Source organism: Chiloscyllium punctatum, chromosome 38, assembly GCF_047496795.1.
Source record: "Chiloscyllium punctatum isolate Juve2018m chromosome 38, sChiPun1.3, whole genome shotgun sequence".
In the NCBI taxonomy this organism is placed as follows: Eukaryota; Metazoa; Chordata; class Chondrichthyes; order Orectolobiformes; family Hemiscylliidae; genus Chiloscyllium; species Chiloscyllium punctatum.
Genome location: NC_092776.1, coordinates 18441091 through 18463829, shown reverse-complemented (window position 1 = coordinate 18463829; position 22739 = coordinate 18441091). Strand labels below are relative to the sequence as shown.

Genomic DNA, 22739 nt, shown 5'->3' with positions numbered 1-22739 from the left:
GCATTATGATTCAATTACTTAGTGTGCATTTTGCCATTGGACCCGATTGATCAATCGGAATATTTGAACAACTGGCCCATGCCTGTGCCCAAAGATGCCAGTTAATACAAAGTCTTCTGTATCAGCATAGATGTCATAGTTGTTGAAGACTCTCATCTTAGGGCGTCCATAGGCAGCACTCACGGTGCTCTGCAACAATGTCTGCCTTAGATGATACATGGCTCTCCAGGTTGGGGAATTATTCCACATATGGGACGACTTCTCTTTTGATCTTAATGGATGGACAGACCAGACGTCCTGGGTCAGGTTGAGAAAGAAATTGAGTTTTCCAGAGGTTAAAGCCAAGACCAATTCTTCAGTATACTTCTGTGAAAGCATTTTGTGTTGCTGCTCTTCCGACAGAGCAGAGATGGTGTTGTCATCTGCATAAAGTACTGAAGTTCCACAAGCGATGTCATATAATTTTCTTTGGATTTCAACTGGTCAAAAGATTATCCATCCATCCTGTAGACAATGTCCTCACCACTTGTTCTGGACAAGGTAAAGTATGGCGGCAACGAAGATGGAGAAAAGGATTGGGGTGATGTTTCCCTACATGACCCCAGCTTTTATCACGAAGGTTTATGCCATATTCCCATCAGTGAGGACCAGTGCCAGTATCTTGTCATTGAGGATACAGAGAGTGTTGATGAATTTCTCAGTGTCGCCAACCTTTGACAAGGTCTTCCATAGCACCTTCCAACTGAATCAAAAGGCTTGGTCAGATCAATGAAGATCATGTAACATGGTGGACGTTGTTTCTGACACTTCTCTAGGGGTTTGTCGAGCAGTGAAAATCATATACATTGTTCTATAGTTTGATTAGAAGCTACAGTTCCCTTCAGACAGGAAGTTCCTCCAAATTGGGTGTCCCAAGCATTGATTTCTACCTTGTATTTCTTGAGGTAAGCCTTCAGAGAGCCTTTGAAGCCCACCCTTGTCCTCCTCTTGTTCAGAGTCCCTTGTGCTGGCAAAGAAGATTTGCTTTGTCAGTGAGAACCCAGGCATCATAAGCATGTGGCTTGCTCAGCAGGTGGATCGATGCCTTTCTGGAGGGATTTCTTCAGGGTCCGGGAGAAGGCGGCTCATAGTATTGGGGTAATTTACTAGTATAGATCAAAGATTTGAGAACACACAGAAGACAAAGTCGGGATTAATGGGTCTTTTTTTAGGTTGGAAAGACAATTAGTAGATTGCAATAAGGATCAATCTGAGCCCCAATTATTTAGCATCTATATTAATGATTTGTCAGAGGGGGCACAGGGTATTTGTCTAAATTTGCTGATGAAACATAAATAGATGGGAGGACGTGTTGCTTTGAGCATATAAGTAATATGCAAGGGGATATGGATAGGTTGACCCAGGGAGTCATTAATACATTAAATTCTCTACCCCAGAGAGCTATAGAGGCTGAATCACAAGATAGTTAGAGGAGGTAATTAGATATTTTAAATAATCGAAGAGTTGAAGGATTTGAGGAGCTGAGGGCTAGGGCAGATCAGTCATGATCTTATGAAAGGGTATACTTGATAAATCAGGAACATAAATTTTAACCAATTTTCTTCTGAGTCTAAGATACTGATACCAATTAAAAACATTTATATAGCACTGTCCTCAATCCCAATGCATTCCAAAACTTTTCACAACCTATAATGCACAATTGAAGGATTCACTGTTGTAATGCACGTGCCCTTACTGCTGTTCAAATTAAGACTAATGCCTTAAACAGAAATCAAGAGTTTAAATCTTGGGCATCCCTGAATCCAAGTATCAATTGAATTAAACACCTTTTCTATTTTACAAATATTTTTATTAAAAACTTTTTCAAATCTTTTACAAATAACTACATACAGAAAACGATACCAAAATACAAAAAGATACAGGTAGTACAACAATATCATATCACAATACCATTTACAATAAACTACCTAGTATTCTATCAGAACAAACATCTACTTTACTTAAGCTAAGCTTCAATCAAATTAAATAAAAATTAAATTAAGCTGAATTCAAATTATCTTAAATTATATCTCATTATTCAACTTCACTCACCACACTTCCACTAGAGGGCACCAGCCATTGTACCTGTATTTTTTTTCCACCCAGCTTCCCCCTCCCAAGACCCCACAGGAACCCAAGCTGATTCCCACAGCTCTATCACTGCCCTAATTAATATTGCCAATAAGTCTGCATCAGTATAATTTAGAAAGGGCCACTACATCTTATAAAACTGCTCCATTTTGTGGTGCACCATATTTGTGAGGTAGTCTTGGGGGAAGACGCTCAATCACCACCCTGCCTCACCCCATAAGACCTGGGGATTTGTCCAATGTCGAATTCATTAAAATGTTCTTCCTTGCACAGTGGGTTAGCATGTTACCCCAGAAAGGGCAAATTCAGCAACCCCAGGTGTAGTACCAGGTGCACTTTGACTTCAACCCCAGGAATTCTTTCAGCTCCCTTACTATGGCACTCCAGTATCTCTGGATCTTGCAACATGACCAATAGCAGTGTGTGAGAGTGCCTTTACTAATTTTACATTTGGGATGCCCTGGAGAACTCCTTCCTTGAACTTAGCTAGCCTCTCTGGCGCCATATGAGCCCTGTATAAAATCTTCAGTTGCAATGGCCTGTGCTTTGTAACATATTGAGATTTCCTTCACATTTTTTCCCATATATGTTCCTACGTTTCCAATGAAATATCCTCTCCTCGTTCCCGATTCCAAGTCCTACTGAGTCTCTCCACATCTCCTAAGGCACGTCCTTTCTAAAAATGATACAAAATACTAACTGAAAGAGTGCCCATGCACCAGAGCACGCTTCTCCACGTTTGACTTGAAAGACTGAGCCAGAAGCGTGGTCTTCTTCTGCATATAATCCCTTATCTGAAAGTACCAGAAAAGGCCCCTATTTGACAATCCATATTTCGGACTTAGCTGGCTAAATTACATCAAGACCTCCCCCTCAAATAAATCTCCCAAACAAGAGATTCCCTTATTCTCCCATAGCTTAAAGCCAGAGTCCATTGCCCCAGGTCTAAATGTTTGGGCTCCCACCAACGGGATAAATAGCAAGGCCTTGAGCCAATTGCCCTCGTCTTGCCTCAATTTCCTCCAAGCTTTCACCATATTTAAAATGACTGGGCTCTTACACAGCTCACAGATTTCACCTTATCCACGAATAATAGAATAAGTAGGGGACATTGCAACTGTGAGGCTTCAGCGCCAAACAAAATTCACTCCGAATGCCTCCTCCCCGCCAATACTCAGTCACCCATGTATGCTAACAGTGCGCTTATTTGATATCTCTTCAAGTCTGGAAGGTCCACCCCCACCCACTTATCCTGCAGCAGCAATTTAGTAAATTTCATTAGGGGGCGCCCGCGACACTGAATAAAGGACCCAAGCCAACCATTGAGCCTCCATAATACTGTTCTGGGTAGCAACAACGGGAGCATTCTCATGGGGAACAATAGGCGAGGAAGAACATTCATTTTAATCAGGGCTACTCGGCCTAACCATGATAACGGTAATCTCTCCCACCGCTGCAAATCCTGTTTTATCTTCTCTAGTAGTTGCACATAGTTAGCTTTATACAACTGGAGGAAGGCAGGGGTAATAAAAATTCCCAAATATAAAAAAACCTTTGATGACCATTTAAACAGGAACTGCATTCCATCCTTCAGATCAGGCACCTCCACTAATCCGTCCACCAGCATGGCTTCTGATTTTGTGAAGTTGATCCTGTACCCTGAAAAATTGCCAAATAAATAAATTTTTTGAATCTATCAGGGAACAGATTCCTCCGGATTGGCCAAGAACAAAAGGACATGATCAGCGTATAGGGTGATCTTATGCTTCCCCATTCCCGCCCTTAGCGCCGCTATGTCAGGATCTGTCCTGATAGCCTCAGCTAACAGCTCAATTGCCATTGTAAATAGCAGCAGTGAAAGAGGACACCCCTGTCAACTACCCCTCCCAATATGAAGGTTATCCAACTTAGTGCCATTTGTGATGACTGCTGCCTTAGGATCATTATACGACACCGCCATCCATCTGGCAAAGGTTGCCCCAGAGCAAAGCGCTCTAGGACCCCAAACAGGTACGGCCATTCTATCTGGTCAAATGTCTTTTCCGTGTCTAGGGAGACCACCAAACCCAGGGTCAATCTTTGCTGACGTATCTGCACTATGTTCAGTACCCTCCTGATATTGTTGGAGGAGCTACAGCCCTTAACAAAACCTGTCTGATCTTCTTTTATAATATAAGAGAACACTTTTTCCAACCTCAAGGCCAGCACCTTTGACAGAATTTTAAAGTTTACATTCAACAATGAAATTGGTTTGTATGAAGCACATTCTTCGGGGTCTTTCTTCTTTAAAATGAGGGAGATATTAGCTTCCCTGAGAGAGGGTGGAAGACAATCCTGTGCATATGAATAGCTATACATCCACAAAAGTGGCTCCACCAACACATTGATGAATTCCTTCTAAAACTTGCACAGAAATCCATCTGGTCCCGGTGCTTGGCCACCCTGGAGATGCTTCATTGCTTCCTTGCTTCCTGCACCTATCGTCATAGGCGCATTTAACAAGGAGACATGTTCCACATTTATACTGGAGAGGTCCAGGTTCTCAAAAAAGAACTGCATTCTCTGTCTTCACCGCTCCCCCCGGCCGGTATAACTCTGCAAAGTATTCCCTAAATCTAACATTGATCTTCTTCATCTCAAGGATAGTCATGCCAGCCTTCTCTCCAACAGAAGAAAATGGATTGGGAAGCATTTTTCTTTTTAGTCATATGCCAAGTATCTTCCTGGCTTATCTCCAAATTCAAACAAATTTTATTTAGCAAAGGAGACCTTTCCTTTGCCACCTGCGTGTGCAATGAGCTGAGAGCAGCCCGGAGAGCCATGACTCACTGCAGCTTGACCAACGAAGGCCTATTATAATATGCTTCCTCAGCTACCTTCAGCCGGGTCTCCAGCATCTATTGTTGCTCCTCCCTCTGCCTCCTTCTAGTTGTTGAGTACAAAATAATCAGGCCGGTTAAATATGCCTTAGCGGCCTCCCAAAGTATTGCTGGATTACTGGCCGTACCCAAGTTAATATCCCAGAAGGCCCTGCACTCTCTTGTGACATATTCAACAAACTTACTATCCCTTAGCAGGAATGGGTTTGTGCGCCAGAGCCGTGCATCTATACTGCCACCCTTGATTTTAACATCTAAATACACTGGCACATGGTCCAAGATAGTTACATTCCCAATTTTGCAAGCTAATGTTGTGTCCAAACAGACAGCATAAGGAACATGTCAATTCTCCTGTGGGTTGGAATAACAAGTAAAGTCTCTTCCATTAGGGTGGAGATGCCTCCACACATCTACTCGTCCCAACTCCTCACACAAGTGCACCAACTGTCTAGATTGCGTGGGCATACCTGCTGGGCCCCTTGGCATCCTGTCTACCCCAGGATTCATTAGGTGGTTAAAATCTCTTCCTATGATTGTGCAGCACACCCCAAGATTCATTAATTTAGCAACTGCATCAATTAGAAATTTAAAAAGGTGTGCCGGGGGACACCATACTCTTCTCCATGTATTAGAGCTTTAAGAATGATGAACCATCCATGTTCGTCCTTAATTTGCTCAGTTACCTGGAATGGGAGTTCCTTCTTACCAGTATAACCACTCCTCTACTCTTAGAGATAAAGGAGGAGAAGGATACCCTGTCATAACCCCCCTGCTGCAGCTTCAGATGTTCTTTATCAGTTAAAAGCATCTCCTGCAGCAGGGCAATGTCCACCCTTTCCTTCCTAAGGCTTGACAGCACCTTCTTTCTTTTTAATGGGGGAATGACTCCCCTTTACATTCCAGATGCACCACCTGAACAAATCACTAGCCATGGTCATCCAGGGCAGTTCATGGGTTTCCCAAGCGGAGGAAACTTACCTGTGGTGCGGCGAGCGAAAAAGACAGTAACTCTATAAAGTCTATAAACGACCCCTATAAAACTATAACAACTGAAAAACTACATTTAACTTAAACAGACACCCGAATAAACCCTAATTTACTAGAGATCTCCCCCACTGCCCATTGGGGGCAATTCTCTCAATCCTTGCGACCATCCTGGCTCCTTCCAGCTGAGGCTGCACCAGAGTCCCAGGCAATGCACAGATAAAGGACACATGTTATTTACATTCTGGGTGTTAACAATGGACACCCACCCTCCTCTCCTGCACACCTCTTCGCCATACATCTTAACCACAGATATAGCCACCCCCAATCCAAACAAAACAGACAGCAGCAAAGGAACCCAGACAATAACCAACCAAAATGGTAAATAAATAGGTTTTACATTCAGGCAGTACAAAAGCTATAAAATGGGTAACCATAAAAACAGGGAGAGGGGAGAAAAAGTGGTGCAGAAAGAGTAAAGAAAAACTGTACCATTGTCTGTAACCGTTTCTCTTAACTCCAGCTCGAGAAGTCTTGAAAGAACATTATTCTTCAGCCTTTGTTTTTAAAGCCTGTGGATCTCTTCCCAGTCTTCCTGCTGTTTCAATCACTAACTGTTTTTCTTTATAATGCTGGAGTCACACTAGGACTGGGCGGGGTCACAGATCCGGCCCAGACTTGCTTATTGTGATCCGGTGGGCCCACACAACATTCACCAGACCCAAATCCAACCCCAGCCACAGGAATTTCGGGAGCCACTTCTCCAGGAATCCAACGAGGTCCTCACCTTCCTCGTGCTCTGGGAGACACACGAACCGCAAGTTCTTTCTTCTACTTTTGTTTTCCAGGTCATCCACTTGTTCCTGAAGGACCTGGAGCTGGTCTTCCAGCATTCGGATCTTCCCTCCCACGACGTCCACCACGGTCTCTGATGCCGCTGTCCGCTGCTCCACTGCTTCTACTCTTCAGTCCAGTGTTTGAATCTCCTGCTCATGCTTTTTCAGCATGGCAGATATTGGCTCCATCGCTGCTTTGATCTTTTCTTGGAGTTTGGCAAAGTCTGAAAGTAAATGCTGCTGCCCCATTAAATCCAAAGGGCCAACCCGTGGAGATTGAACAATGGCTACGGGCACCCTGACACAGCAGGGGGTACCCTGCTTGCTGTACTTCTTTCACCCCTTTTGCTCTATTTGCCTTTATCCTGATCTTAGGGCTGTCAAGCCACAATTTTAGCAACTTCAGGTGTTCAGTAATTTTTACTTTATATTATTGATTTTTCTCCTGGGGTGGTTAATGATAGGGGGCAAAGGCTCACCTTGCCAGGGGTTATGGCACAGAGCCCAGCACAACGGACCACTTGGACTGCCACAATCTTCCATCTCCAATTTAAGCTCCTTAATTGCAGTTTAATATTAGATATAGAGAAATTACTTGTAAGACGAGAATCTGGGGTCTAAATTCAATCTGGCTATTACATGTTCTGTTACTCTCTCTTCTTTTCTCCTTGGGATTCACCTGAACATTGGTATCAGTTCATCCAGAGGCTCAGACTGGATTGTGCCACTGGTATGAGCTGCATCCAGAGATGCCACTGATACCAGAAACCCTCCATCTATTACAACAGGGATTCAAGATTACTTTCTGATCGGCATTGGGCTTCCCAGTTCACCTTTAACTCATTTACCTTGATTGGATAGTCATCTTGCAAAATAAAAATAATTCTGTTTAGTTAAATTTAGGAAATAAAAGTTCTTACCTCAGAAACATCCGGTGTAATCAAATTTAAATACTCCATACAACAAATCGCATTTTCTGTCGTACAAGTCAAACAAGGAGCATGTGAATGCTGAAGTTTGAAACACTGCACTGGCTGATGGGATGAAATCCTACTTTTACTTTAATGCCATGCATTGACAGGAAACTCATACTGTTGATGACATTGCCACAGATGGAAATGACCCATTCTCTGGAATCCTAACTTGCAAACCAATGATTAAAGACAAAAACCATAGTAAACAAGCATCTTTTATCCAGAAACCCATCAATGGGATCCACAAACATCAGCAACTTGATTTAAAGCAGAACAGGAAGGCAACACTCTTGAGATCTTAAAGCTTCACTCGAGCAAGAATTTGAAGATACATAGTGACAATCACACAGTTTCAAAACCATTCAAACACACTGTGCAAGGTATTTAAACAGAACTAACAGCTTAGGTACATATAGCATGTATAAAGCATAAAATATGTCAAGGTGCTTCACAAGAGCAATATGAAACTAAAGTAACACCAGGCCACATTTGACTGAAATCTGGTTACTAAGGCAGGCTTTAAAGTGAAATATAGAGGCGGAAAGGTAGGTACAAGGGCATTCCACAGCTTAGGGCTTAGGCAACTGAATTGCGGTGACCAATGATGGAACAAATAAAATTGAAGCAGCTCAAGAGGCCAGAATTAAACCAACACCACAGGGAGGTTGCAGGATGTCACAATTGTGGGATGGGGGTCAACCATGAAGGGGCTTAAAAACAAGATGGAGAATTTTCAAAACAACATGTTGCTTAACCACACATCTAAAGATAGATGAAAAGGAAACAGAATGCCAACAACACAGAACAAAGCCCACTCAGCCTATGTCCATATCAGTTCTCTTTAAGAGTTACTCAAATAGACTCAATCCCTGCTCTTTAAAAACTCTTCTTCCAACAATTATCCACTTTCTTTAAGCAAGCCATAACTGAATCATCCTCCATCACATCCTCAAGAAGGGCACTCAAAATTCTGAATACTAATATGCAAGAACCCTTTTCCTCATGCTGCCTCTAGTCCTTTGACAGTTCACTTTAAATCTGTGTCCTTTGATTTGTAACCCTTCCACAAATGGGAAGAGTTTCTATCCACTGTGTCCTGACTTTTCACATCTCCTCTCAACACTCATATCTCTAAAGATAACATTTCCAGTTTCACCAAGCAAACCATAGAAGACAAATTGCTGTCAGCAATTGCTCAGTTGGTAGCAATCTCAGCTGAGTTGGTTGAAGACCAATTCCAGAATTTCAACATGGAAAATCAAGGCTGACCACAGCATCGAGAAAGGGCTGCACTGTTGGAGGTGCCATCTTTAGTATCAGTTTAATGACTGAGGTCCTGTCTACCTTCTCAAGTAGATGGTAAAAGAAATTTACCACTGCCCAGTTTCAAAGTAGAGCAGGAAAATTATTCCCGATGCACAAACCAATGGCGCCCCTCAAATCAGCATCACAAAAGTTATCTGGTCACGATCACAATGCAGTTCATGGAGGCTAGTTAAACACAAAACAGTTGCCACATTTACTACATTACAATAGTGACCTTCTTTGGTACTTTGGGACATCCGGAGGTAACAAAAGACTTTATGTGAAAGGAAATTGTTCTTAAAATTGATTGTGATCATTTCTCTTTTCTCACACAAAAGAATATGAAATTAAGGAAAGGCTTTAGATGACAAAATTTATGCTGCAAAAGTTTGTGAGCTGATGGTGGATGAACTAAAATGGAACAAAGCATTTACAACAATGAATGTCGACTAGCAAGAAACAATTGGGTCCAATATCCAACTACCAAAATCAAGACAATAATAGCTTATGTTGGTACAATCCTCAATGTATCTAACTGGATCCAGGTGCAGAGGCTCAATATTAACATTAGGAGAAAATGAGGACTGCAGATGCTGGAGAGTCAAAGTCAAAAGGTGTGGTGCTGGAAGAACCACAGCAGGTCATACAGCATCCGAGGAGGAGAGTCAAGGCTTTGGGCATAAGCCCTTCATCAGGAATGTGAAGAGGAAAGGGAGAAAAATAGGAGGGCGAGGGTAAAGGTGGATGGATTGGTGTTAGGTGAATGCAGGTAGGGGGTGATCCAACTCAGCACCACCCTCTTGACCTGACCTACCTGTCCATCTTCCTTTCCACCTATCTGCTCCACTCTCCCAACCAACTTATTGCAATTACTTTTTACTGGCATCCACTTATTGTCATCCTACCTACCTTCCCTCCAACCCCAACCTAACCTCACCCCCCGAACCCCCGCCAATTTATCTTTCAGCCCCCTTATCCTTCCACATTCCTGATGATGGGCTTGTGCCGAAAATGTCAACTCTCCTGCTCCTCAAATGCTGCCTGTCCTGCTCTGCTGTTTCCAACTCAATATTAACATTATCATGCGAAATACCCCTAGTCTCAGGTTTTATCCAAGAAAGTGACTTCACTTATTTATTATCATGACCATAGTAAAAGCAATGCCCAAAACAAAAAGCAGGTACACAAAGAAAACATCAGATATCCAGAATAATAGTACCTGCAGCTCCTCTGAGACTCGTCTTAAGTGAATGGTTATCTTTGTGATGAGGTCACAGTACATCTGCTCTGAATGCTGCTGGCACACACACTTGTAAACACAGCTAAAAAAAAGAAAAAGAAACATAATCTAGCTTTTAGCCTTAGCATTGCTCATTAGACACTGTACTATTCCTGTATATGTACATCAGATGAGCAGAGAGAAAGTAAGGTTCTGAAAATTGGGCACATTAATTGACCAAGGGATTTGACAGCTTACAACATTTTATTGTATCTGCAAATACCACAGCTCAAATCCAGAACAGGATGAATATATATCTTTACCTACATTCATAGACTATGAGCGCTACTAGAAAGGTCAGCATTTATTGCTCATTGTGAAATGCCTTCAAGAAGATGGTAATGTGTTACCTACACAACTGCAGTCCACATCATGCAAGTACATCCACAGAGATGGGAGGTGGAAACAATGAGAGTTTCAATATGTATTGTCAGTCATTACCAATGCACATCAAAATTAACTTTGTGAAAATAATTTAGCAATCTCACTTTGACAAAATCAACAGTGCAATGATTGTAAGAATCATTACCAGGAGAGATTAAAGTGCACTGTTGAAGCAGTGTTGCAAGTTTTATTCTGCATTTATCACAGCTACATTTTCCCTTGTTTTAGTTCATCTTTGAAATATGGGAGTCACAGGCAAGAGCATTATTTACTGCACCATCTCCTTGAGGAGATGGTGGTGAAGAACTTTCTTGAGCCATTGCAGTCTATCAGTGCTATTAGATAGGGAGCGACAGGATTTTGACCCAGCAGTAATAAACAAATGGCCATACATTTGTAAATCAGGATGTTCTGCAATTTGGAAGGGTATTTGCAGGTGGTGGCATTTCTATACATCTGCTGCTTTTATCCTTCTAAAGTAATGATTGCGGATTTGAAGGACTTCATGAGGTGCTTTAGCGCATCATTTAGATGTGACACATTGCAGCCACGTGAACAGCAGTAGGCCACTTATCCCTTTGAGTCCGTTCCACCTTTCAGAGAGGTCATAGCACAGATCACAATCTACATCCTGGCTCCATCAACATGTGTCTTTCCCCCATATATCTTAATACTTTTAGATTAATCAAAATCTCTCCATCAATCTCAGTTTGAAAATGACCAATTACTTGAGAGTGAATTGCCACTTGTGGAAGAGATTTCCAAACTTTGCCTGTGTAGAAGTATTTCATAAAATCACCCTTAAAGGGTCCAGTTCTAATTTTTAAATGATAATGACTGGAACCAAATTCCTAAACCAGTAGAGGCAGGGTAGATAAAGAGGAAGAGGAATTCAGTTCCATTTAGCTTCTTGACAATTTCAAATCAAATCACACCTAAACCTCGAAATTCAACAAAGTATAGACACTGGCCCCAATTTTCGTTTCCAGGGCGGGGGTGCAAAGTCGAAAAAATCCAAGCTCTATGATCCTGTAACTTATAAGTGTCCAACCAAGATTTGGATTTCCAGTCTGGGGGAGGGACTAGCTTGAGTCAGGCTAGTGTGATAAGGGACAAGCCCGAAAGGCTGGGCTAGGTGAAAAACCTGTTTCCAAGCTCTGGATCTGCATACAAAATTTGAAAATAAAGATTTCAACAGAAAACCTATCTCCTGCTCTCAACCACTTATCTCTATGTTACCCTATGTCTGTTTATCCAAACCTTATGGTTCCTCGTGCTCCTCTGTCAACAGCACCCATTTCCACCTACCACACTTTCCCCTTCACTTATCATGTCCATCATTGATCATTGAGGATTTGCAGCTCCAACAACAAATCAAGATGCTCAACATCAATCCAGAACAAAGCAGCCAGCTGAAATAAAAGCAAACTACTACAGATGCTGAAAATTCGAAATAAAAACAAAATGCTGGAGAACCATAGTAGGTCTGACAGCATCTGTGGACAGAGAAACAAAGTCACTGTCGAGTCCAACATGGAATTGCAATTTTCAATTCCAGAGAGATTCCATTAATTTCATCACAGTGGAGAGGTTCCCCATTCTGGCAAAAACGAAAGCTGTTCTTTCAATTTATAATATTTGGAATCTGGGTATCATTCTGGTAAATTTATACTACACATCCTTTCAAGGATATCCTTCCTGTGGTGTGGTGACCAGAACTGCTCAGAGCACTCCTAAATATCTTCTATCCAAAGCTATGTACAGCTCAAGTAGTTGGTTAACTCTCCAAGCTGCTAGGTTATTGCACAGATGTTCCATTATCATGCTGGATAGCATCATCAGTGCGACACCCGTAAAGCACTGCTGTTCTGCCCGGTTGGTTTTTGTGTGGTCTGGTCTGTTAGGGAAGAGTGTCACTTCCAGGTCTTCTCTGCAACGGTTTGTACACTGGGTGTATGCATTTGCTGATGGCCTTTTTGGTTGAAAACCCAGCTTCCAAGAAATTTCCGGTGTGTCTCTGGTTGGCTTGTCCTAGAATGGTTACTTTGTCATAGTTGAATTTGTCAGTGTGTATGGAGATGAGGGAGAGTGGATCATGTTTAGTTGCCAGTTGGTGTTCGTGAAGTTGGATAGCTAGTTTTCTTCCTGTTTGTCTGACGTAATGTTTGTTGTAGTTGTTGCAAAGGAATTTGTAAACCACACTGGTCCTACATGTTGCGGGTATGGGGTCCTTTTGCAATGTTAAAAGATTAAATGGGACTATTTCTCTGGACAGGAGTGTAATATTAAAGGGTTAAATTACACTGTCTTTGGGCGGGGACAACAGTCAGACAAGAATGCGAATCACCCACAACCCAATTAGACAGTCATTTGCTACTACTACCCTATGCTATTGTCAAGTTAAATTCTCATTCAATCTCTTTCATTCAGAAATGCTTTCTGGCCAGAGGTATGTTGCACCTGCATTTTCTTGGGAAAATCACTGAGCCAAGAAATAGTCTAGTGGGGTGGCATGGTGGCTCAGTGGTTAGCACTGCTGCCTCACTGCACCAGGGTCCCAGGTTCGATGCCAGCCTCGGGTGACTATGTGTGGAGTTTGCACATTCTCCCAGTGTCTGCATGGGTTTCCTCCGGGTGCTCCTGTTTCCTCCCACAGTCCAAACATGTGCAGGTCAGGTGAATTGGCCATACTCAATTGTCCATAGTGTTAGGTGCATTAGTCAGAGGGAAATGGGTCGGGGTGGTTTACTCTTCAGAGGGTCAGTGTGGACTGGTTGGGCCAAAGAGCCTGTTTCCACACTGTAGGGAATCTAATTTACATAACGATTCCCCTCCAGGATTAGGGCATTCGATTATCTGTGGAATTCATTGCCACGGAGTGCAGTGGAAGCCGGGACGCTAAATGTCTTCAAGGCCGAGATTGATAGGTTCTTGTTGTCTAGAGGAATTAAGGGCTACGGGGAGAACGCTGGCAAGTGGAGCTGAAATGCGCATCAGCCATGATTGAATGGCGGAGTGGACTCGATGGGCCGAATGGCCTTACTTCCACTCCTATGTCTTATGGTCTTATGATCTCATCCTACCATTATGACTGGGGGCTGTCTTGAGTAGCATGTGACTATGGAGGAGCAGCCAGAGTTTCTGTCAGCATTGCCAATTAACCTGTATATAGGGGAGGTGTTTTCTTTGTTCAGGGCGTCATTTTGACTCAACCTTGCAAGCCTGCAAGGGGGGGGGGGGTGTCAAAGGGGATCACCCAGCTTGTACAAGCTTTAATAAACTTTAACTGTTTGCAGAAGTTGTGCGAATTCCATCTCATGTGCGAAACCTCAGGGAAGGAACCTAACACTTTGTCCTGATAAGTAGTTGGCGTAATGTGCCTGTCGGTTGGTGTGCTACCATAATACCTAGTGGTCGTAACAGCCTGGCAATTAATTCTAATACATTCTTCACATAGGGCAGGATGGCCAGTGTATTGGTGGGTACAGTGTCTTCTTAGCACTGTCCGTTGCACAGACATCAGCGGATGAAACAGATGGTGTACCCATTGCTTGCAAAGACTATGTACAGCTATAGTGTGGTTTCAAACCTCTTGCATTCTGTTCCTCCAAATAAAAGTCTAGCATTTCTTTTGTTTTTTTGATTATTTTCAGCCTCTACTCCAACTCCCAAGATTGAGATTTCCACTGTTTCTAGATTTTTGCCATTTAGAAAACATCCTAGTCCATCTTAGGTTTAAGTAGATCACATGTTGTATTTACCTCCTAAAACCAGTCTTACCCATACACTCAAGTGTGTTGATATCTGTTGGTAATTTTATCCTCCCACTGTTTACAATGCTGCTTGTTATTAGTGTCATCATCAAATTTGTTGTTGCTTTCTATCTGATCATTTAAATCACTAATAAATATGGCAAATGAACATTTAAGTGATGGGTGAGGAGCTAATCAAATGGGCTGTTCTGTCTTGGATGACACTGAGCATCTCGAGTGTTGCTGGACTCCACTCATTTTGGCAAGTGAGATTGCTAATGGGTGCAGCAAAAAATTCCCACTCTGCAGGAGAGACATTACTCATTCTATTCAGCACATGCTTTACACCAGTCCTTTTAAATGATTCAAGGTACAACATTTAAGGTACTTTGTTTTGCCATTAAACTCAGCTAGTACAACAACTTGCCAAATAAACATTAGTCTTTCGAAATTAAAACAAGTAAAATAAATAACTGGAAGAGCAAGAAAACGTATATAAATCAAGATGGCCTTAGGATCTCATCTCAGTAATGTTCTTACAAAAAGCAGCAGTCCTGCACATTCAACAGAACTTAGTACTTGCTGAGGAAGCTAAAGGAACATCTCCAGGAAATGTATGATATATGAAAATACGGCAAGCAGCAGCAAATCTTATTAACCAAGTAGACTGGAGTCTCCAAACTGAGACATGCAGCCTTAACCAAGGAACTATAAGTTAGAATATTTAACTCAATGTCAAATTGTACACAGAGACTGAAAAAAACATGGTGTGTGTGTGTGTGTGTGTGTGTGTGTGTGTGTGTGTGTGTGTGTGTGTGTGTGTGTGTGTGTGTGTGGTGGGGGGGGGGGGGGGAAGAAGAGGAAGAAGAGGAAGAGCGGAAGAAATAAAGATTGAATTAAGAGAGAGATAAAAGTCATGAAAGAGCAAATTTAAACAAAAATTATTTGAAATCTTAAAAATTTACAACAATTAAAATCTGAAGTAATGGCAGTTTATTGGTTAATCAAATTTTTAGTTGCAGAGTAATTACTTGTCATAAATTGGGTTTCATCATGCTGTCAAATGTTCACTTACACAAGAACATGCATACCCAAACTTTCTCTGCACCTAATGGATTAGCATTCAGCTGAATGTAAGACCTTCCTGATAGCCCTGTCTAACTATTTGGCACTGATGACAATGTCCTGATTTGCTCCTTAATAATGGTGACTATTAATGGCCTGATAGAGATTTCTAATGTAAAACTGGACTAGTTTCTCCACAGAACACTTAATGGTAAGGTCCTAGGGAGTGTTGCTGAACAAACAGACCTCAGAGTGCAGGTTCATAGTTTCTTGAAAGTGGAGTCGCAGGTAGATAGGATAGTGAAGGAGGCGTTTGGTATGCTTTCCTTTATTGGTCAGAGTATGGAGTACAGGAGTTGGGAGGTCATGTTGCGGCTGCAAAGGACATTGGTTAGGCCACTTTTGGAATATAGCGTGCAATTCTGATCTCCTTCCTATGAGAAGGATGTTGTGAAACTTGAAAGGGTTCAGAAAAGATTTACAAGGTTGTTGCCAGGGTTGGAGGATTTGAGCTTTAGGGAGAGGTTGAATAGGCTAGGGCTGTTTTCCCTTGAGCATTGGTGGCTGAGGGGTGACCTTATAGAGGTTTACAAAATCATGAGGGGCATGGTTAGGGTAAACAGACAAGGTCTTTTCCCTGGGATAGGGGAGTCCAGGACTAGAGGGCATAGATTTAGGGTAAGAGGGGAAAGATATAAAAGAGACCCAAGGTGCAAAGTTTTCACATAGAGGGTTGTGCGTGTGTGGAATGGGTTGCCATAGGAAGTGGTGGAGGCTAGTACAATTACAACACTTAAAAGTAATCTGGATGGGTATATGAATATGAAGGGTTTGGAGGGATATGGGCCAGGTGCTGGTAGGTGAGACTAGATTGGGTTGGGATATCTGGTCAGCATGGGCGGGTTGGACTGAAGGGTCTGTTTCTGTCCTGTACATCTCTATGACTCTATGATTGCACATTCCAGATCATTGTCAATATAATCTTGATGATCTATTTAATGAGTTCATACAGTTAACACTTTACAATCAATTTGATTCATATTCACTTATAAAAGGTGGGCATTTTCAATGTAGAAACTCAAGACTAGTGGATTGTCACATGCATCAGTCCTGGACCACAATTATTTACAATATATATTAATGAATCGGATGATGGAAATGAATGTACTAATCGCCAAGTTTGCAGAAGTTACAAAAAAAAGTGAAAAGTCACACAGTGAGGATGGCACAGAGTCCAAAGAGGAACATAAACAGGTTGAGTGAGTGGGCATGTCATCCCATTTCCATATCCCCGTATCAGTCAAAGCAAACACTCAGAGACACAGTATGGCTCTACCTTCTTACTTTATTCCGAGCAATGGAGAGAGTGAACAATCGCCCATGTACATAAAGACATGAGTTCTCAATCTTCTCTCGACAGCAGACTCTTAAGGAATTATATAGTCACTTACAGGGAGCAGCATCCAATTAAGGCAACATCTATATTGATTGGGTGACCGTTACAATCAGCGAGCATCAACAGTAAAGATCAAGCCATCTGGCATTACACAATGGACATTGTCTACCTAGTTAAACCACTACCCCTGCCCCCAACACTTCATTGTTTACTGCAAGCTCTTATCTGGTCAAAGTCATACTAGCTGAGACTTTGTCCAGCAACCTAAACTTAACTCTTTCCCTACCTGCTCATACCTTAAGCATTGTCTCAGGCAGATGGAATATAATGATGTAGAAAAAGGTGAGTGTATGCATTTGGTAGGAAGAGCTGAAAAGCTGAATATTCTTTAAATGGGGAAAGACTCAAAGCTGCAGAGGGATTTTGGGGCTCCTCATTCGTGAATCACAAAAGCTAGTATCTAAGTTCAAGGGAAAGCAAATGGAATGTCGGACTTTAATTCAAAACAAATGGAGTATAAAAATAGGGTGGTCTTGGTAAAACTATAAGACTACATCTTATCTAAGGTGGTCTCATGGCTTCAGGTTAAACGTGGCCAAAGAAACCTCCTGCTGATTACCATGTACTGTTCTCCCTCAGCTGATGAATCAGTACTCCTCCATGTTGAACACTTGGAGAAAGCACGGAGGGTGGCAATTGCATTCTGGGTGGGGGATTGAGCTGGCCAGCTCCTAAAGGACACAGCTGCTATACTGGGTCTGCAGCGACTGGTGAGGCAACCAAGAGGGAAAAATATACTGAACCTCATCCTAACCAATTTTCCAGTTGTAGATGCATCAGTTCAAAACAGTATTGGTAAGAGTGACTAGCACACACTCCTTGTGGAGACAAAATCCCACCTTCACATTGAGAATAGTGCCAATAACACAATGGGACAATATCACTATGCTAAACAGGACAGACTTCAAACAGATCTAGCAACTCAAGACTAGGCATCCAGGAGGTCCTATGGGCCATTAACAGCAGCAAAACTAGACTCCAGCACAATCTGCAACCTCATGGCCTGGCATATTCAGCCCCCCTTCCCCCTCAACTCAATCATTATTATCAAGCAACCCCAGTTCAATGGAGAGTGCAGGAGGGCATGCCTGAAGCAGTATCAGGCATACCTTAATAAATGAGATGTCAAACATGGTAAAACTACAAAACAGGACTTCTTACATGGCAAACAGGGTAAGCAGCAAGTGTTAGAGCTTAACGATCTCACAAATGACAGGTCAGACCTAAGCTCTTGCCTTATCCAGTTGTGGATGGTGGTGGACAATTAAATAGATCACTGGAGAAGGCTCCACAAATATCCCTAATCACCATGATGGAAGTGCCGAACACATCAAAGCAAATTTCAAGGTTGAAGCATTCCCAGCAATCTTCAGCCAGAAGTGCCAAGTGGATGATTCATCTTGGGCTCCTCCAGTGGGCCCCAGCATCACAGCTACCAGTCTTCAACCAACTTGACTCACTCCACATGATATCAAAAAAACAGATGAAGGCACTGAATAATGTGTAAGCTATGGGTCCAGACAATATTCCAGCCATTGTACTGAACACTTCTGCTCCAGAACTTGCAGGTCCCATAGCCAAGCTGTTCTAATCAGTTACAACACCTACTAAGTGGAAAATTGTCTAGGTACACAAAAAGCAGGACACTTTCAAACTGGTCAATTACTGTCCCATCAGTCTACTCTCGATTATTAGTAAAGTGATGGTAGGTGTCATCAATAGTGCTATCACTAAGTGCATGTAACCATGTAGGTCTTTGAGATTTATTTGGAACACAATGTTAGACAAATTTTAACCACATTATATTATTTTACTAAACAAGTTTAATAATTTAATAAATTTTACAGCTTTGATGAAATTAAAGAAATTCAGCAATCTTACACCGCTCTTTCAAAGACCTGCCTTTCCAAGTTTTGCCTACACAAGTTTTTCTTTTCAGCAAGAGGTCAGACGATATAAATGCAATCAACTGCTGGTCAAGAAAGGATCGAGAATGAGAGTCAGGAGTAATTGGGAAAGGATACAAAACCAATAGGAGAGAAAAAAAAATTCACGCTGTGAATTGTTAAGATCTAAATGCACTGCCTGAATCAAAGAACCCCTACAATGTTTAAAGAGGCTATTCGGCCTATTGAATCTGCACAAAATCTCCAAAGAGCACACCGCCCTATCATCATAACCCTATAATTTAACATGGCTAACCCATCTACTGAGTCAAATGCTGATTCAGACAGATAGTGATTTTTACGATGGGCTGAATGGTCTGTTCCTGCACTACAATAATTTTGTGATTCTGTAAACCATACTAAAACAAAAACCAGGAAAAGGAGAAAGGAAGAAACAGGCTAAAGGCACACCCAACTAAACCTAGGCCAGCAAAAGAATAGCAGCAAATATAAACAAGTGTTTCTGCCAAAGGGCTAAAAGAATAAATGAAGCAGAAGGAGGTAGCTCTCCTGAAACAAGAAACACAAACATTTTTGCTATTATAAACATACAATTCTAGAGTATCATATACACACAATCTTCATCAGAATGAACTTTGCTTTCCAAAGTTACCATGTAAGCTACTGATTTTTTTTTGTGTAGACTGGTGAGCAACAACTTGTATGAAAGCAAGGTTTAGCTCAAATCTGATCAATCAGGAGTGTTGACCATTAAAGTATTTCACAAACTGTACATACTGGTGCATAACAAGAACCGAGCCAGCCAGACTGGTTTTAGTCTACTGTAATATGTCTAATAGCAATTCAATGCTCCAGCTTCTCATGGCCATAACATGTTACCATACATATTAGTGTAAAAATCGATCTCATGTAAAAGTCAACCCCTTATGTTTGGCCAAACAATCATGTATTTTCCATATATCTCGTGTAAACGTCAACCCTACTATAAACGCATTATAAACCTCTTACAAAAGGAAAATGTATATTCTCATTAACCCACTTAAAATCACATTCATTCACTCATTTATACCAGTAACTCTACTGATCGCATTTTGTTTACTATAATGCGTCTCCATTCATTCATAACTCCACTTAACCCACTTGATTTACGACAGCACGTTTTCATTCATTCATTCAGACTGGTACTAAGTCGATCAGTAGTTATCACATTTTGTTCACTATACATCCAAAAGTTAATGCCGTTAAAAAGTTAATAATTTTAATTGTGCCATTTTATCTGAATAAAAGTAAGATATATTAGCTACACATATCTTTAATGTTGCTGAGGTTCGTTACAATGGGAGGGAAACGAAAGAATTTGACTGAAAAGTTCAAGATGTTTACACATTCAGAATTTACTAAAATGTTTCATTTTAAATGTGTCATTATACCAGGCCATGACGATGTTGATGGGTGTGATTTTGCAGAATTCCAATCTATCTTTGACGTGTTAAATTTTTGTACTGGAAGGTATAAATAAAATTTACGAGTAATTAGAGTCATAGAGTTATAGAGATGTACAGCATTTAAACAGACCTTTCAGTCCAACCCATCCATGCCGACTAGATATCCCAACCCAAACTAGTCCCACCTGCCAGCACCCGGCCCATATCCTTTCAAACCCTTCCTATTCATATACCCATCTAAATGTTGCAATTGTACCAGCCACCACCACTTCCTCTGGCAGCTCATTTCATATACGCACCACCCTCTGTGTGAAAAGGTTGCCCTACGGGTCTCTTTTATATCTTTCCGCTCTCACCCTAAACCTATGCCCTCTAGTTCTGGATTCCCCCAACCCAGTGAAAAAAAAAACTGTGTCTATTTATTCTATCCATGCCTCTCATAATTTTGTAAACCTATATAAAGGTCAACCCTCAGCCTCCAACACTCCAGGGAAAACAGCCCCAGTCGGTTCAGCCTCTCCCTATAGTTCAAATCCTCCAACCCTGGCAACATCCTTTTAAATATTTTCTGAACCCTTTCAAGTTGCACAACATCTTTCCGATAGGAAGACGACCAGAATTGCATGCAATATTCCAACAATGGCCTAACCAATGTCCTGTACAGCCGCAACATGACCTCCCAACTCCTCTACTCAATACTCTGACCGATAAAAGAAAGCATACCCAATGCCTTCTTCACTATCCTATCTACCCACGACTCCACTTTCAAGGAGCTATCGCTTTTATCCAGTAATTACTTTTACCATAATTTATCGTGTTTTTTTTCTTTACCCGGGATTTGTTGAGCAATCAAATCGACTTCTGCTAATAATACTTGTTTTGAACTGCAGCATAAATTTCAACCACTCAAAACTAGTGCCCATATAATAAGTTGACCCTATAAATTGAACCTTTAAAAATAGTCTAAAACAAAATCGACTTTTATACGAATATATGCAGTAGTTCCATAATTAAATTTAATCATTTTATTCTAAATGGCATATTGTTGCATATTGCATGTCATGCTTCATCTCCAACATTGGACCAAGTGAAAAATGATAATGGTGGGTAAAATAACATCTTTTAAAAACTGGAGTTATGCAAGACAAGGCCTTAGTGCAGGGCAGCAATAGAGCGACAGGTAACAGAACGACTGGAAGGGACAGAATGTATAAACAAAACAGGTTCACTAGCAAATAATATCAGAGTAGGAAAGAAAGTCAGAGTCAAACAGCACAGAGACCCTTCGGTCCAACACGCCCATGCCAACCATTTATCGCCAAACTAAACAATGATATGATTAATGGCTCTTTTTCTGAATGTAATCAGCACTCATAATAAAATGGATTGATAACTGAGAGATAAGTAGAAATAGTCAAGAATGACATAATTGCCATGACAGAGATATGGTAAATATATTAAAGGATGTGAGAGCTTTTTAAAAAAAACAGTAAAGGGGTCAAGGATTATGGGGCAAAGACAGGAAAAGAGTTGAGGGTTAGGAGATCATCTATGATCTCATTGAATGGCAATGGGCAGAAAGGTTCACACCTGCTCCTATTCTTTATAGTCCTAGAGAAAAAGGTGAAAGAAAGTAATGGAATTAATGGCTTAGAGATTCTCTGTACCTGACTGACTTCATTTAAGACCCAATGATGTAGGCTTAGTGTCCTACAGCATGGAAACAGACCCTTCAGCCCAACTTGTTCACGTTGACCAGGTTTCCTATATTGTACTAGTCCCATTTCCCTGTGTTTATCTCATATCCCTCTAAACCTTTCCTACCCATGCAGCTGTCCAACTATCTTCTAAATGTTGTAATTGTACCCACCTCTACCACTTACCCTAGTGACACGTTCCATATACACAACACACTCTGTGTGAAACGTTGGCTCTCAGGTCCATTTTAAATCTTTCCTCTCTCACCTTAAACCTATGCCCTGGATATTCACCTTATCTACGCCCCTCATGATTTTGTCAACCTCAGTAAGGTCACCCCTCAACATTCTACATTCCAGGGAGGAAGGAGGTCCCAGGCTATCCAGCTTCTTTTCGTAATTCAAACCTTCCAGTCTCACTAACATTCTTGTGAGCCATTTTTGCACCTTTACCAGTTCGACAATAGTTATGGACCGGGCCAGACCTCCTCAAAATATTTCAAAAAAGTACCCTGGACCCGAACTTTGCTAGTTGTTTCAAGGAGATGTTAGGTAGATATTCTAGGAGTGATGCGGCTGACCCAACCACTTAGTTTTAAACAAAACAGTTTATTTGCAAGATTACCAAACGAAACACAAACAAAAG

At 41.5% G+C, this 22739-nt stretch overlaps 1 protein-coding gene across 1 annotated transcript in view; it reads right to left on the bottom strand.

Annotated features, from left to right (window-relative positions):
• The window catches only part of cacul1 (CDK2 associated cullin domain 1), a 119245-nt gene that overhangs the window by 60615 nt on the left and 35891 nt on the right, over positions 1-22739 (bottom strand). Inside the window, exon 3 of the mRNA XM_072557324.1 lies at positions 10328-10430. Within this exon, the coding sequence (XP_072413425.1) occupies positions 10328-10430 (103 nt within the window). The remainder of the gene's footprint in view (positions 1-10327; positions 10431-22739) is intronic.